Source organism: Barbus barbus (genome assembly GCF_936440315.1).
Source record: "Barbus barbus genome assembly, chromosome: 1".
Lineage (NCBI taxonomy): Eukaryota > Metazoa > Chordata > Actinopteri > Cypriniformes > Cyprinidae > Barbus > Barbus barbus.
Window position 1 is genome coordinate 22,157,309 of NC_136729.1, and position 17,702 is coordinate 22,175,010.

The following is a 17,702-nucleotide window of genomic DNA, read 5'->3' on the forward strand; positions in this document are numbered from 1 at the left end:
TTGCAAGATATTGTACAGGAAAGTGTTCTGTCCTTTTCTTTTTGTTTTTACTTCTTTTTTTTTTAGAAAATTATTCTAAATATCTTTAAATAAAGGTTAAGTGTGACAGCATCCACCTTTAATGATGGTAAAACCTTATCTAGAATCAAGAAAAAATATTAAATAAGTAATTTCTGGAAACTTGGATTCAAGGAAAAAGATGTTTACCAGTTATTAATAGCATACATTAGTGTTAAATTTAATACAATAGAAAAAAAAATACTAAAATAAATAATAATGATTTTTAATGGACCGTTATATGCAGTACTAAAATAAAGGGGTATTTCTGCTAAAATCAGTGATATGTGAGCTTCTGGTATAGTATTCTCCCACAGCATAGCAAACTGTCATATTTCTATCTGTCACAACAACAATATATTAATATAATATTTATTATTATTATAATATTTTAATGAGTTCCAGAATCATTAAAGCTTAAAAAAAAAGGGAGAGTATATCAATATTGCTTTTTGTCCAAAAATATGTACGTAAAAAAAGTATGTACAATTTCCATACTCTGTGCTGCACCGGGATCGAATTTATATCCTCACTTGGATATTTATCAAATTTATACCCCCCCCCCCCCCCCCAAAAAAAAAAAAAAAACCCTTCTGAATCATAAAAATGGCAATGGGACGCCCTACTGTCTCTTGCACTTCTTGAACAAGTCACAAGTCCACATCAAGTGTGTAATTTGGGACATGGCCATCATCTGCAGTGAGGTGTTTGCTTAATTGTTGCCTCACAAATCTCAAATGACACTCAAAAAAGTTTGAGGTTGTAGTTAAGGTAGCAAAAATACAAAAATGTGAGTGTGATGCAAGAAGTCTGTGGACAGTTGTAACAAACCCCCTTAAGTCAGGAAATTCCTTATTGGGAATAACCATACCTGTTACTACCATGGGTTCTTTATAGGTTTTCTTATCTGAAGAGATTTGTGGTAACTGGGGGCTGGATATTGATTTTCAAATCACTGTGGAGACATGGAGGCTGAGGTGGGCCTTTAGATCTTGCTTTCATAAATAGCAGGGTTGGTGTCTTTAAGCCTGCAGTGGAGAGCAAAGCCAGAAACCTACTGACCCGCTTTGCACCAAACTGCACAGTACAGCCAACAGCTGCCATTAAAGTAGACCATGTGATCTCAGAGACAGAGATAGAGACTGCAGCCAGTCACACACACCCATATTTATAGCAGTACAGTCTGCCAGGCACGTTATGGCTGTGCTGATACAGTCATGTATCAGATTTTTCCCCCTCATGCTCTTGCATCAGTACTTCTATTGATATTTTGTATGTATTCATGTGTTCGTTCATTTGATTACAGAAGAATCAGTTTGTTAGAAGTGCAAACTTGTTTTCCTTAGTGCGGTCACAGATGCAGTGCTGGGCAAAAGTGAAGCGGACCATGCAAGATGGATTGAGACTGACACCACAAATTCAATCTCCCTGACACACTGAGTTTGTCTCTCACACGTTTAGCACTGTTTAATTGATTTATGATATGTGTATGATAAATGTTGTGTCGTGAGGTGCTGAGCGTGTGATGGAGATGAATGGAATGGATGTTTATTTAGATATTATATTGAAAGAAAGAGATGAAAAGGATTTTTTAAATAAATATATAGTGGGTTTCTCATCGCAGAGCTGATTTTAAACTCATTGTATGTGTATGTTTGTGCAACCATGTGTTTGTAGGAGCTTTTAGGGAAAAAACTGAGCAACACTGCGTGTATGCATATGTAGCCTAGGTTACAATCCTGAAATATTAATGCAGCCTTCTGCGTCTGCTTCCAAAGACCTTCCACTCTCATCCATCGAGTGTGTATGCATGCATTTAAATAATTTCTAGCTCGTATTCATATAGCCTTTAAATACAGATGCATCATAAAAAGTAAGAGAAACACACACACACTAAAATCTCCATGTTCTTTATGACTTACCAAACCACCCATTTGTCAAACATACAGAGGCAACTACAGTCAATAAGAAAAAAATATTATGCTTTGTTGTATGCGTTTTGATGTTTTTGTTTGTTGGTGAGTTGACTTTGAGCTGTTATAAAGATATTTTCAGAGCACTTAAGTTAATGTGACGAAGTACAACCCTTATAGGGCCATATGATTTCCGTGGTCCAGTCATAAAAACGGAATTTACAGTATATAGCGTGGAATGTCACGGAATTTGCTCAATTTTGGTTGCATAAATCAAAAGTAGGTTAGTACAGTTAAATGAAAACACAATATGATCTAGTGTCTGTGGATATTAAGTTACAAAAATACCATTTAAATATGAATCCTGCATGTCTCTGTGTGAATGAATGGCACACAAGTGTGGTTTCGTTTACTATACTTTAAGAAAAAAATTAAACATTTCATAGGGCCTTAAATTAGACAGAGAAATTAAAACAGAAAAAGTGGAATTTGGAAAAAAAAATAGAACAGAATTTGGGAAAAAATAAAACGCATTTCATACGGCCCTACCATTATAATGACAGGTGATTTAAATTCCTTTAGGTTCCTTTAAGAGTTACTAACTAAGCGTTGACCAGCTGGGATTTGTGATGTTGCCCCACTTATTCTTTTTTTCCTTTTCAAAACCGAGTGAATAGAATGTTGGCCATATGACCTGTTGACTGGTGCCTTTTCAGCAATTCTACCAGTGCATGTCGCAAATCTAAGAATGATAGTCTGACTCCCGCTGCTGTTTGGGAATCTACACAAATGGTCTGCTGAAGAAAAGATCAGTGACTGTGGCATATCTTTTTGCATTTGCATTCAGAGCTTTATCTTTTTTTTTTTTTTTTTTTATCTTTCATATTTGGTTTCTTTTCTTGCTACTCTAGAGTTCTGTTCTTGATACACCAACATGAAAATGTGAGGCATACAATCAATATTTTCTCGTATATAATATATCATACAAGATGAAAACTGCTAAATAAATGCTTTGATTTTATAGAAAATCTACTTTTTATTTTTCTATGTTATCATACTTGTTTTATAAAATAATAAAGTTTGTGGTTGATTCTGGACCCATATGTGGGTACTGTTGGATCCCTTGACAGAGGAGAGCAAAAGAAAGATGTTTAGGGTGTTAAACTGGCTTACCTCACATGCTTTCACAGGTTAGCTCAGTCCAGCTCTGTCTGTACACACACACACACACACACACACACACACACACACACAGTGCAGTAAAGACCAGCTCTCAGTCTCATTTCACAGCTGCTTTGTCGAGCTCGTGTGTCACTCACAGGATACAACATTACTGCTTCCACCCACGCCACCAGCTTCACTCTGATCAGGTCGCTAGGCAACCAGGAAGTCACGTTGTCCCAGAGACTAGTGAAGTGTAACATCATCCACAGAGCAGGACCCAGAATGAGAGCAAGTGAAGCACACAGCTGATGTCCTGGCAATCATTTCCTGTGTGCCCAGCACTGAGAGGAGAGATTGCTAAAGTGTGACTCTTTTTAGTGCCCAGCATGAAAGATGGAATTCTGTGAAATCATTTGACTTTATTGTTTGCACTGAACATTTTTCACGTGTGCGGAAGGTTTGGCTTCATTACTTGGCATTTACACTGGAGTTAAGAAACTTGTTTAGTATTATTTATATACTACTATTAATGTATTTATTAATATTTAAATTAGTTTTTATTTTTGTATTTTCAGGTTTTTTGTAGTTTTTTTTTTTTTTTTTTTTTTTTTTTTTTTTTTTTTTTTTTTTTTTATATATAGTTTTTTAAATAAATATAATTTAACTATTTAAATTTCAGTTTTGGTAATTTTACTTAAACCTATTTCATTTGCCAAAGCGGCTTTTCTATTTTTAAGGTTTATTTCAGCTTTATTTCAATTATCTAAAAGGTTGTTTAATAATTTTAGTTTTAGATTTAGTTGACCGTTGTCAATAACATCACTGACAGATATGAAAGTGTGTGTGTGTGTGTTTATGGTGCCAGTTTTTATGTGTGGTGTCGGTTTTATTTGTGACCAAATGAAAAAAAGTGGCTTTACAGTTTTACTGCCTCTAAGAAACATACTGTAGATTAACTCGGGTTTCAAAATTAATGCAAAATCATATAATATAGTAATTAAGTGCTAGTAAATCACTAGTAAATCAGTTTTTTTGCCAGGACTGATGCAATCAACAAAGCGTCATTTGGTGTGTTTCCATAAAATATTTAGCGTAATACTGGTTTCTTCTGATTGAATTCCAGTGGGTATTAGTGTTAAAAGTCTCTCTGTGTGTTCTTCTCGTCTACAGGAAAATCGTTATAAAGCTTGGAAAGAAGAAGCGAAAGAAGACCGATTCCTCTGAAGAGCTGTCTGATGATGACAGACCAACTCGACGATCCTCTAAAGATGATGATTCGGTGAGCGCTTTTTCTTTTTTTTTTTTTTTTTTTTTTTTTATCTATTCTTGATATACCTTGATGACACTTTCATGCTGTCTTATATAAACATCTAGCAAGAAATGTATTTCTAAGTGGTCATTTCTGGAGCTGGTGGCACAAATTGTATGCACTTTGTCGTTGACCATTCTTTAAACTGCATAATGCAGTGGTGCTTCCTGCAGCAAATGCATGTTCAGTCCAAGAGCGAGAGAGACTGAGATGACTGCCGTACCCTCAAATGAATTCCATCTCTTTCTTCTGAAATGACTGACTTCTCATTCCTCCATCCATGATATACCCACCTCTACCCTTCCAGATATAATTATCCTCTTTAAATACCCCTGTGATAATTAAAGCAGTGTTCTCTTGATGACTCAGTTAGGCTGTCGGACTTAAAGCCACAGCCATGTACATTTTGGGAAACACTGGGGTCTCGTGACAGGGCGGGTGGGTCTTTCTTTGGTCATCCTGAGATATTCTCATCCTCTCCATTTACTTTAACTCATACACATTTAGGTCATGTTATATTTGGAAGTACAGACACTCACTCTCTCTCTCTCTCTCTCTCTCTCTCTCTCTCTCTCTCTCTCTCTCTCTCTCTCTCTCTCTCTCTCTCTCTCTCTCTCTCTCTCTCTCTCTGCTGTACTAATTTATTAAAGGCCCCCTCATGGGCATCTCTGATTTGCTGAGTGAAAAATAAAATTGTGCATGCGCAGGGTTCTCCTCCTCTCTTGGTCATCTTAAGTAACATTTACATGGCTCAAGAAGCCCCTGGGGTAAATTTATCCCAACCGTAATATGATTTTGGCAAAATATTTAAAATTCATTAGATTTTTTTTATTTATTTGAAAATGCTGTCATTAATATAAAGTTTATGCATTTATATTTAATTTCTGAATGCATATGGATTATACACTATTCAGAAGAGGTGAATGACTTGAAAAATGACTTCAAAAATGCATACTTTTATTCAACATTAATGCATTAATAAATGAATGAAGTTCTTTTTAACTTTCTATTTGGAATTTTTGTTTGTGTCTACAGAAGCGACGTTCGAACCGGAAGGTCAAGAGGAAGAAGTATGAGGATGATGGCGAGGCTCGATTGTCCGATGAAGAAATGAAGGTCATCGTAAAAGCCAAGAAGACCAACTCCAACCCTCACAAACAGCCTGCGGTGCAACTATTTGTGGTGAGTACATAAAATCTCACTGCAGTTAGCAGCACACGGAATTGTTTCTTATGAGGTGTCCCAGCATGCTCAAGCAGTTCTCTGATCTTGAATATAATATGCGATGTTTAGAATGAGTAAAGCCAGTGCATCCTTTTATGTTTGTGTGTGTGTGAGAGGGGAGTTGTGTGTGTTTAAGTGTATGTTGTGGAATGAAGAGGCTCTGATCTGGTTTGTGTTGCTTTATAGGAGAACCCGACTGAGGAAGATGCTGCTGTGGTTGATAAAATCATGGCATCTCGTGTGGGGAAAAAAGAGGTAAGAGTTTCACAATCTCTGTCTTTTATTAAGTGTGTTTTTCTTATTCATCTTTAGATCTCATTCAGTTTTATTTTGGAAATTATTGCCCTCTTTGCACATGGTATTACACATGACACTTACACTCCCTGTGATCAGATTTTGTCAGGGGAGGGTCTCTAATTTTATGACTGTGTACATCACACTGCATGTTGATGAAGATAAATCACGGAAAATAGGGGAAAACAACAGACATTTTAGTGCATAGTTGTCCTGAAATATGCTGGAATTTTAATCTTGTAACAAATGTGACATTTCTAGCAGAATGCTCATAGTTTTAATCTGTATTAAACTTTGATATGTGTGCTAATCTGTTTATTAATTTAGCAAATGCTTCTACCCCAAGTGAGTTATCTGTGTTATGATTTATCAGCCATGAAAAAGAGAATGAATTAGCTTTTATTGGGAAAAATGAACTATTCATTATGAATTAAATTACTTATATTATTTTTTTCTTCATTCAGAAATAACTATTTATTTATTTTAATAATATTGTATATTATATTTTAAATATATCATGTATTTTTTTTTAATTTTTCATTCATTCAACAGGTTTCTTCTGGTGTGATGGTAGAAACTGAAGAGTATTATGTCAAATACAAAAACTAGTAAGTCAATAAGGCACTGCTTTTATCAGCTTTAACAGTTTTCTCTGTTAGCTTTCAAGCTGTAAAAAAATCTGTTTTTCATATTGCTAATAACCAGGAGCAGCTCAGAGAGCAATTTAGTCATGTGTTGATGAGCACGCATAATTTAGCTTGTGTGTAAGGGGCATTCAGTAATTATGTAAACTTGTGTGTGTTGTAGCTCGTATCTTCACTGTGAGTGGGCGACAGAGCAGCAGTTAGAGAAAGACAAGAGGATCCAGCAGAAAATCAAGCGCTTCAAGATCAAACAGGCGCAGAGAGCACACTTCTTTGCTGATGTAAGAATGCCTGTGTTTGTTTTTAACTTCAGCGAACACAAAAAAATATTTAGTATGATGCATTTCAGGTTAAATGTGATTTCATTTAGTCATAATAATTACTGGGGAGACGCACAGGATTTATTTGTAATTATTAATTGTGTGTGTTTAAGATGGAGGAGGAACCATTCAATCCTGACTATGTAGAAGTGGACCGAGTTCTTGAGGTCTCATACTGTGAGGACAAGGACACCAGAGAGGTGAATCTGCGAATTGTGTGTTTGTGTGTGCGGTTAGCACTCTGTATAGTTCATGAAGGGATGCTCTCTCTTTGTTTATTATTTTGTGAAAGTCTCAAAACCTTCTTTTTGTGTGCATGTGTAGCCGGTGGTGTATTACCTGGTGAAATGGTGCTCATTGCCATATGAGGACAGCACATGGGAGTTGAAGGAAGATGTAGACCAGACTAAAATTAAAGAGTTCAAAAAGCTGCAGGCAACAAAACCACACACCAACAGAGTGGTGAGATCATCTCTCTCTTATATCGTTTTATTTTATTTATATTTTACTATCATTCAAACGTGTTCTTTTTAATCAATAATTCCATCTAGAAAGTACCCATTAGCATTTCTATTCCAAATAAATGCTGTTCTATTTCTATTCTATTCATCAAATGTATTAATCATCCTAAAAAATTCTAATTATATTTCACCATATTACAGTTTTTACTGTACTTTTGATCAAATAAATGTAGCCTTGGTGAGCATAAGATATTATTATTTAAATTATGTATTGGCCATATATTCCTCTTTCTCCGTGTAATTGCCTCTGAGCTTCAGAGACCTGAAACAGCTCTTTAACATGCCTAAACTGTGCTTCACTAGATATATAATACTCACTTCTCCATCATTTGATGAATTCCTGTTGCTATAATCACTAGAAATTGTACACAAACTTCCCTTTAATGAAGTGTCTATAATTTAGATAGAAAGGAGACGTTTGTGCTGCAAAGTATTTAAGCTGAATTGGTGTAACAAAGCAAATAGTGCCTGGTTAAACTGTACTGCGGGTAGTTAGCATGTATAATGCAAGTTTTGGTGCTTGAATTGCATTTACTGAATTTTCCATGCTTTCTCAGGAGCGTCCACCGACGAGTCACTGGAAGAAGCGTGAGCAATCACGAGAGTATTGTAATGGAAACTGTCTCAGGGATTACCAGCTGGAGGGGGTCAACTGGCTTCTCTTCAACTGGTATAACAGGTAAGTGAACGCTCAGCCCTGACACAGGGATCCTTCCTCTTTATCCTTCCTTATATACATCAATAAAACTACTGAGTAGAACGTCATCAAATGGTCGACTTCTTTTGCTTGATTTTTATGTATAGATAGATATTTGAATGGCAGTGTGTGTTGAGTGTTGTGGAAATCTAATTTTCCGTTCAGACATCAGACATCATTGAGACCATCAATGAGATAATGAATTAATGAAATAACTTTAAATTCCAGCGGCTCATCTGGCTGATGCTTTTGTACAAAAGCAACTTACAAACCTAATTTGAACGTCATTTAAGTGTTCCTATAATATATTAGCTGAATTTCCAGGCTTTTCTCTGTTTTGTCCTTGCTCTGGATATGCTGACGCTCACTGTTATATGTATTATGTGTGGCTGTGTGTGCAGTAGCACTACATTTTAACAGGCATTGTGTCAAGGTCTAATATTGTGATTTTTTTTTTTTTTTTTTTTTTTTTTTTTTTTTTTTTCTTCTTTATTTCAGTTTTGAATCAGTATAAAGGTCATTGCACACAGAGTACAACATTTTTGTCTGAAATTTTTTGCACGTTAAAAAATAAATATGACCTTACGTTGTGTCAATGTTTACACACTGCCTCCAAAACTTTCGTCGGTCATAAAAAATTTTGGATCAGGTTCGATTTCTGCGTTTTCGCATCCATAGGATAGGATGACGAATATGAAAAAAACGAAAACACGCATACGAAAATTTTGAACATACGCCGTGTGCAAAGACCTGTACACCTACTCTTGTCATATAGCCTGGTGTCTTGTGTGTGGGAATATTAAAAAGGCAAAAACTCTGATGCCCCTCTGTCTCAATTTGTAGGCGTAACTGTATTCTGGCGGATGAGATGGGTCTGGGAAAGACCATCCAGTCCATCACATTTCTGGATGAGATCTATCGCACAGGGATCAAGGGGCCGTTCCTCATTATCGCCCCTCTCTCTACCATCGCTAACTGGGAGAGAGAGTTCAGAACCTGGACGAACCTCAACGTCATCGTGTACCATGGCAGTGTGATCAGCAGACAGATGCTCCAGCAGTATGAGATGTACTTCAGAGATGCTCAGGTGAGATTTCACACCCACACACACACAGCAGAGGAAGGTCAGCCTCGCATTGATCTAGACCTCTTAACTGTAATTCAAGGCTTTTGAATTGGTTACCTTTTAGTATCATGTTTTGTAAAGGAGAAAGATAGAGGGGGAAAAAGCAAGCCACAACTCAATTATGGTTATTTTATTCCTTTTCAAACTAAATGTAACTGTGAAGTTGGCAGAGTGTATCCCTGAGAAAGTCCATAAAGCAATGCTTGATATGCAAAAAAATCAAACATCACTGTTATGGCTGGGTGGTATTTCAGCATATACAGTGCCTCGTAATGGTAGAAATGTGTCAGCTGGTATGAAATTTGATATACCCTGTACCGCTTATTCCACAGTGTATTTGCATAACTACCAGTGAAGATGGAGTAATATGATGAAGAAATAATAGATGGAGGAAGAAAAGCATTGCAATCTGTTGCATTAATACAGAATTCAATTGCAGGATTGTTCATAAGAGATATTGCTCATCTGGTCAGAATGAATGTTAAAAAAATTATAATGTTTAATATAAATTTTATAAATTAATTTTAAGTTAATTTGTAATGCATTATCATATATTTTAATTTGCATCATTCCATTTTATAAAATCGGTTTTACCAAGGGGTTTGCATCCTACACGTTATAAAAAAATTACCTTTCATTTATGAAGTTATTAATTCACTGTATTATCAGAAATAGGCATAACCACATGATTAATATATTTGTATAATTTATGATTATATATATATATATATATATATATATATATATATATATATATATATATATATATATATATATATATATATATATATATATATATATATATATATATATATAAAATGTGTGTGTGAGAGAAATGCATTTTTGTTGAATTTCCTGCAAAAATACTCATATCATTATATATACTATGATGAAATAAAAATCCCCATGCTGTTATATAGGGCTGCACAATTAATCAAATTTCTAATCGCGATTACAATTATAGATGCCACGATTACATAATCGTTCAAAGCTGCGATTACAAAAATAAATAAACAATTAAAAATGTCCACTTGCATTATTCTGTGTGCTTAAGAGGTGCTAATGGCACGGTGGCAGAAAAGTAGGATATTCTTATTGAGTATTATTATATTATTAATATACTAAATATGTTAAAGGAGTAATGGAATATAATTACATTATTTTGTTAATTATTCTATCAGTTGATGTGGATTTGTAATTGACTGAATGTCTTTAAGCTACTGTTTTTCAATGCAAACACCATAGAAACCATATAGTTAGGCTACTTTTTTTAGCATGGTAATGAGGTGCTGTACTTTTGGTTATGTATAAAAGGTGAGGCTGTTACAGTTTTCCCATTAGTACTGTCAAATGTACATCTGCATCCCAACGCAAGCTCCTGCTACTCTGAGCTCAAGCTCCTGTTCTAATGTGCATTTCTAAGAGAAAAAACTTGTAATATTCAGTGCTACCAAATCTGGTGCCACTGCTCTCCAATGTTAGTCTGGAGCCCTGATAATATGAATTGTACTGTAAAATGTTACTGTAATTTGAAATTGTGTCTGTTTAACTGTAAATTAAATATATAGCTTTAGGAGACCATTTTTTCTTTTAGTTTTAGTATAACATTATTATACCATGCATAATTTTACCTTTTTTTGTTTAAAGAAGAAACCAAACCAATGTATAGTTGACATTTGAGGCTCAATGCTATAGAAAAGCGATAAAAGTTCAAGAAGAGTGTTTTCAGCTTTTTTAAAATATATATTTTATATAAAAATATGGCTTAAATCTGTTCAAAATAATCATTATTAATAATCGCAATTACAATCTCAAGGGAATAATCGACAATTATGATTTCTGTCATAATCGTGCAGCCTTACTGTTATATATGATTTTTGTCATATCACTTACACCTATTGACAGTATACTGGTGTACCGTGCAAAACCTCAGAGAACACAAAAAACTGTCAAATGTTTGCAGGCACTTATCTCTCTTTCTCTCTTACAGGGTCGTGTGATAAGAGGTGCTTACCGGTTTCAGGCAGTCATTACAACATTTGAGATGATATTGGGAGGCTGTCCAGAACTTAACGCAATAGACTGGCGCTGTGTCATCATTGATGAAGCCCATCGGCTCAAAAATAAGAACTGCAAGCTACTGGAGGGCTTCAAACTTATGAGTCTGGTAAAAATAAGACATAGTTATATTTAAAACTTATCACAGTTGTCTTTTCTTTTCCTATGTTTTTAACTTGATATCTATTGACCTCTTAGGAACATAAGGTTTTGTTGACGGGCACTCCACTACAAAACACAGTAGAGGAACTCTTCAGTCTGCTGCACTTCCTGGAGCCGACCCGCTTCTCTTCTGAAAGCACCTTCATGCAGGAATTTGGAGACCTCAAGTCTGAGGAGCAGGTGCTGTATTTGTAAATACGTTATATATTACTGTGTTTAAATTCATGTATGTTCTGTATATATTAACTCTTCTTTATTTGTATTTGTTTGTGCATGTAGGTCCAGAAACTCCAGGCCATCCTGAAACCGATGATGCTGCGTCGTCTTAAGGAAGACGTGGAGAAGAAGTTGGCCCCTAAAGAGGAGACCATCATTGAAGTGGAGCTCACCAACATCCAGAAGAAATACTACCGTGCCATCCTAGAGAAGAACTTCTCATTCCTGGCTAAGGGAGCTGGCCAAGCCAACGTCCCAAACCTGCTTAACACCATGATGGAACTGCGGAAATGCTGCAACCATCCCTACCTCATCAAAGGTACAACCATTTAAACCCCAGCTGCTGCCAAAACCAACAAGCCTACATTAGGCAAGGCAAGGTCCTAAGAAGTCTGTTGCTCTCTCTTCTCTTCTAGGGGCTGAGGAGAAGATCTTAGAGGACTTCAAGGAGGTGTACAGCCCCGCAGCAGTAGATTTCCACCTGCAGGCTATGATTCAGTCAGCAGGTAAACTCGTTCTCATTGACAAGCTGCTCCCCAAGATGAAGGCCGGTGGACACAAAGTGCTCATCTTTTCTCAGATGGTGCGCTGCCTGGACATCCTGGAAGACTACCTCATCCAGAGAAGGTGAGAATCGAAAACAGCGGCATGCAAAAGGTGTATTTCATTGCTGTGAATGCTCTCACCGTGTTCCTGCCGAGTTCATGGGGTTTAACTGCTAACTGTGACGTCCCGCTCTACTATATTTGTTTTAGATACATTACAGTGTATATATGCCATTTTAGCAAGCAATCTAATCTGCTTGTTTGGCAGGAGTTCAATGCCACATTTTGAGTTGTTCACATGTGTCTCATTCATTTTTCTCTTGCCTCAGCTTGTCTGTGACAGTCTAGCAGTGTGTATAGCGTACTGTTTGTGAACTAAGGGCTGTGTATGTTGGCTGATGCAGCTAGGGTGCTGCAGGACACAGACACTCCAGGGATCTCACATCAGGCACACAGTCCCAGAGGCACAGCTCTCAGAGAAAGCAGGAAGTAAAATGGAAAAATTAGTGACTAAAAAAGAGAGGAAGTGATAAAGGACATGAATGGCGGGAAAAAATAAAAGAAAAATGAGTGAAAAGGTGATGGAAAGTTTTAGGAGTGAGCTAGGGTCGTATTAATGCAATGTTGCTCTTGGGTAATCAACATTATGCCACAGATGCTGATTCAGCTTTACTAGTATTGAACCCGGAATATTCTTTTAACACATTTAGTTCATTAGGTAATGACAATAAAACAATGTATTGTAATGTCAATTTGTATAGATGAAACTGTTTTGATGGTAGAATATGTGCATATACAGTACTACCATTCAGAAGTCAGTAAGATTTTTTTATTTTTTTTATGAAAGAATGGCAGTAAAGATATTTATGGTTCTGCTTCAAACGATTTCTGTTTCAAATAAATGCTGTTCATTTGAACCATCTATTAAACAAATAACCCTGAAAAAAAAAAAAAAATAATCTGTTTAAACATTCTTATATTAAGAAGCACATTTTTTAACGTTGATAATAATAAGAATTGTTTAATGATATTTCACAAAATTTCTGTTTTTCTATTGTAATTTTGATCAAAATAAATGCAGCCTTGGTGAGCATAAGATATTTATTTTAAAAACTTAAAAAAACTGACCACAAACTGTTGGCTTGTTGTGTATGTATGATATCTGTGCACTGACTGTGAGGAAGTGCTCGATAAGGTACATCGATCTGTAATTTCTAAGTCAAACTGACCTTTTTCAGATACCTCTATGAGCGGATAGACGGCCGTGTGCGTGGGAACCTCCGTCAAGCAGCAATAGACCGTTTCAGTAAACCAGACTCCGATCGATTCGTCTTCCTGCTGTGTACTCGAGCAGGTGGGCTTGGTATTAACCTCACAGCTGCCGACACCTGTATCATCTTTGACTCTGACTGGAATCCTCAGAACGACCTGCAGGTACATACACACACACACACACACACATACATACACTTGATTGTAGAAGTTCCTATTTTGGTTTTTATTTTTTTATTTTTTAAATCTACAGGCTCAGGCTCGCTGCCACCGGATTGGACAGGATAAAGCAGTAAAAGTATATAGACTAATCACACGTAACTCATATGAGCGAGAGATGTTCGATAGAGCCAGTCTAAAGCTGGGATTGGATAAAGCAGTGCTTCAGAGCATGAGCGGACGAGACAACAGTATAGGAGGAGGAGGGGTAAGTCATCAAATGTTACCCATGTATCAGGGTTTTTTTCTCCAGCCCTCATTACATTGTTGTTCTCTACATGGAGATTCGCACTGTGGTGTTGACGGATATTTGTTGTACTGGTGAAATATATATTGTCAATCTTTTATAGCAGATGCAGCAGCAGCTGTCTAAAAAGGAGATTGAGGACCTTCTGCGGCGTGGAGCTTATGGTGCCATCATGGACGAGGAAGATGAGGGGGCTAAATTTTGTGAAGAGGACATTGACCAAATCCTGCAACGCAGAACCAAGACCATCACTATTGAATCTGAGGGTCGGGGCTCCACCTTTGCCAAGGTCAGCTTCGTTCTTTCATCTTTTATTTCTCGTATGTTTAAAAGTATTGATCATAATGTTTTCTTACAGTTTCTCGTATAAAGGCAATTTTCAGACATTCTTGTTAAGGTTGCTAATATATTGAAATACAATTAAACAATGAAGGAGAAGCTTTAAGGGCTCCCTGTGGTTTCCATCAAAATATCCACTTAAAAATGCTTAAAAATGAAGAAATTAAGACATAAATATTAGTATTGTTATTCTACAGTTATTCTATGAAATAATAATAATAGTAAGTATTTGTAATATTTGAAATACTCTCTTTTATATTTTATAGTGCAAAAGTATTATTACAATAGTAATAATATATCTAAATAAAATATAACAAAAAGAAGCTTTAAAGGCTCCCTCTAGTTTGTAGTTGTAGTTTTGGAGTAATGTTTGAAAATTAAGAAATTAAGATGCAATATTATTATTATAATTTTACAGTTGCTGTGGAAATATTTTTTTAAAACTATTCACTTTTATGTTTTTTCCCCAAAACGTATCTTTTGAGTCATTAAAAAAGATCACATCACAATAATTATCAGAGAAAAACAAAATACTGGAATGTATTTTTTATTTTTTTTGTCCGATATTTTGCAGTCCTAATTGTTATGTATTTGTGCTTATGCCTTCCATATGTTTTTTTTTTTTTTTTCACCTGCAAGGGTCATTTTAGAGACATTATTTAACGTGTTGTTCTAATTTGTTTTTTAACATTTCTCATTTGTTCACAGGCCAGTTTTGTAGCTTCAGGGAACAGAACAGACATCTCTCTGGATGACCCCAACTTCTGGGACAAGTGGGCTAAGAAAGCAGAGATTGACATGGATACAGTCAATGACAGAGTAAGTTATACACAAACTCTGCCATAATCACTAGTTACGTATGTAACTGTGGTTCTGTGAATTCCAGATGACTGCCAGAGGCGGTGCTTAAGCACTAGTGGATTATTGCAGCGCCAGCTCGATAGGTCGAGATAATATACCAAAAAGGTCACGTGGTGACGTAGGCTGAGCCTCGAGTATAATAGACACACGAGCTCAGCCTTCGGTCTCGATACGCCTTTCTCGCGCATTCCGAGTGACAAATAACTCTAGCGGTCATCCGGAATTCACAGAACCACAGTTACATGCGTAACTAGCATTCTGTTTCATTCCTCCTGACCACCAGAGGCGGTGTTTAAGCACTAGTGGATGTCTCATACCAACATAGTCATGAGTAGGGCTGGGTATTGTTCAAAAATGTTCGATATCGATACCGATACCGATACCTTGAGTTCGATACCGGTTCCTGAACGATACTTTTTTCGATACCAATTTTTAAACAGTTTAAAAAAAGATTACATTATCTTTTTAATTTTTTTCAGCTTGTTGACATGTATACAGACTCAAAGACATCTCCTGAGCCACTGCACAAAGGAACAAAATATAGCCAACACAATAAATCAGTACAAATAATTTTAATAAAGCTCAAATAGTTTTCAGTTTACACTAGTGCGTGCTCGTTTTAAAACGCATAGCTCAGACAGAATCATCATTTCTATTCATTTATTCTAGGTTGTTAAAGACTTCAAGAAATTTAAAATCTGTATCCACTTTCATAAGTGGATGTTTTATTTTCTTTCACAATATGTTTTATTGTTATTAAATTCTATGTTGTAGTATGTCAAATTTATTCTTAAAACAGCCTTATGAAATGTTTTCTTTTTCCTCAGAAATTCTGTGTTCTGTATCTGGTTTTCAAATGAAGGCATAAAACATTAATTTCATTTTTCTTTTAAATTATTGAAAATAAAACTTTATTTATTTTGGCAAACAAAATTTTACTATTAAAATTAAAAGATGGAAGAAATGTTGTGATCATTAATTAAAAAATAAGAGTTTTAATAATTTTAATAGTAGCCTAGTAGTAGCAGTATGTACACTCTGCTGAACAATATTAATTTATTTCTGCCGCAGTGTCTTCCAAGTTAATCCGAACTTTTATTTTGACGGGTTTCCGGGAATACCTTTACAGTTCTGTGTGTATATGATATGACGCAAGTTTTACTCAAATCAAACGGTAAAATGCTCATGAAGTGACTCTCAGAGCAGTTCTAGAGCTGTTGTTCATGTGTTTATGTCCTCATTTAGTGAGACGGCAGACGCTGAAATGTCACGCGAGCTTCAGTCTGTGTCAAGTAAGCGAAACTGCACGATATAGAGAGCAGACTGCTCCGTACGCTTTCGAATTGCTCTCGCGGATGTCAAACACTGATCAATCAGCACCGCGTCACTTCTAGTCAAACGCACCTAGTGCTGCAGGCTTATTGGCTCACTGACGTTAATGAGATTAACCCCTTAGGTATCGAAATTTGGTACCGAACGACAAGACGTTTTTCGATACTCTGTGGTATCGAGGCAATTCGGTCGGTGCCTAAAAAGTATCGAACTCGATACCCAGCCCTAGTCATGAGGAATGCCACTCCCCTGACAATAGTTCAAGGTTGCTCCTGAAGGACTGCTGAACTGACAACATGAGGGGCAGCAACGTTGAGCTTGTAGAAGCGGGCAAAAGTACACGGGGAAGCCCAAGTAGCAGCAGCACAGATATCTGCCATTGAGACTCCTCTGAAAGCAGCCCAAAATGTAGACACAGACCTTGTGGAATGACAAGAGTTACCCTCTGGCAATGGTTTTTGGGCCTGCTTGTATGCCAAAGAGATAACCTCAACAATCCAATTTGACAATCTCTGCTTTGAAACAGCGATCCCTTTCCTTGCACCACCATAACAAACAAAAAGCTGATCTGTGCTCCTAAAATGAACGGTAGCATTCACATATCCCTTCAGGGCTTGCACAGGACACAGAGGGTGATCCCCTAAATGGTCTTACTGTGGTGCTGACTGAAAAGCCGCTAAACTGATTGACTGATTTATAAACTGCGGAAGCAGAACTTGAAGGATTTGGTCTGAGCACAACACCAGAATCATCCGGTAACCACCACATACATAAATCACTGACGGACAATGCATGTAACTCACTTACACGCTTAGCAGACGCAATTGCCAACAAAAAAGCAGTCTTTAAAGATATCCATTTTAGGTCAGCTGTCTGCAAAGGCTCAAATGGTGGCAGACAAACAAAATCAAGATCAAGTTGCAAATCCCATCCAGGAAAATGGGGGTTGCGAGCTGGTCTCAGCCGACTTGCACCCTTCAAAAAACTGCACACGAGATTATGAGAACCAAGAGAAGAACCCTTAACCTGAATAGGATGCACAGAGATGGCCGCAACATATACTTTCAGTGTGGAGGCTGCTTTGCCTGAATCCAAAAGATGCTGTAAAAAACTAAGAACTCCAGGAACTTCACAGCGTACAGGATCTAACCCACGCTCCTTGCACCACAATGAGAAAATCAT

General features: G+C 36.5%; 1 protein-coding gene across 7 annotated transcripts in view; it reads left to right on the top strand.

Moving 5' to 3' along the window:
* The window catches only part of LOC306871333 (chromodomain-helicase-DNA-binding protein 9-like), an 83,641-nt gene that overhangs the window by 44,997 nt on the left and 20,942 nt on the right, over positions 1-17,702 (top strand). For 6 of the 7 annotated variants that reach the window (XM_079419166.1, XM_079419167.1, XM_079419168.1 and 3 more), the window contains 17 exons: positions 4,305-4,413; positions 5,479-5,625; positions 5,854-5,922; positions 6,514-6,569; positions 6,769-6,886; positions 7,039-7,125; positions 7,250-7,387; positions 8,004-8,125; positions 8,987-9,230; positions 11,260-11,436; positions 11,526-11,669; positions 11,769-12,024; positions 12,122-12,332; positions 13,489-13,684; positions 13,776-13,949; positions 14,092-14,277; positions 15,036-15,146. In XM_079419166.1, coding sequence (XP_079275292.1) covers positions 4,305-4,413; positions 5,479-5,625; positions 5,854-5,922; positions 6,514-6,569; positions 6,769-6,886; positions 7,039-7,125; positions 7,250-7,387; positions 8,004-8,125; positions 8,987-9,230; positions 11,260-11,436; positions 11,526-11,669; positions 11,769-12,024; positions 12,122-12,332; positions 13,489-13,684; positions 13,776-13,949; positions 14,092-14,277; positions 15,036-15,146 — 2,545 coding nt within the window. The remainder of the gene's footprint in view (positions 1-4,304; positions 4,414-5,478; positions 5,626-5,853; positions 5,923-6,513; positions 6,570-6,768; positions 6,887-7,038; positions 7,126-7,249; positions 7,388-8,003; positions 8,126-8,986; positions 9,231-11,259; positions 11,437-11,525; positions 11,670-11,768; positions 12,025-12,121; positions 12,333-13,488; positions 13,685-13,775; positions 13,950-14,091; positions 14,278-15,035; positions 15,147-17,702) is intronic. The other variant, XM_079419169.1, reaches the window with a different exon arrangement.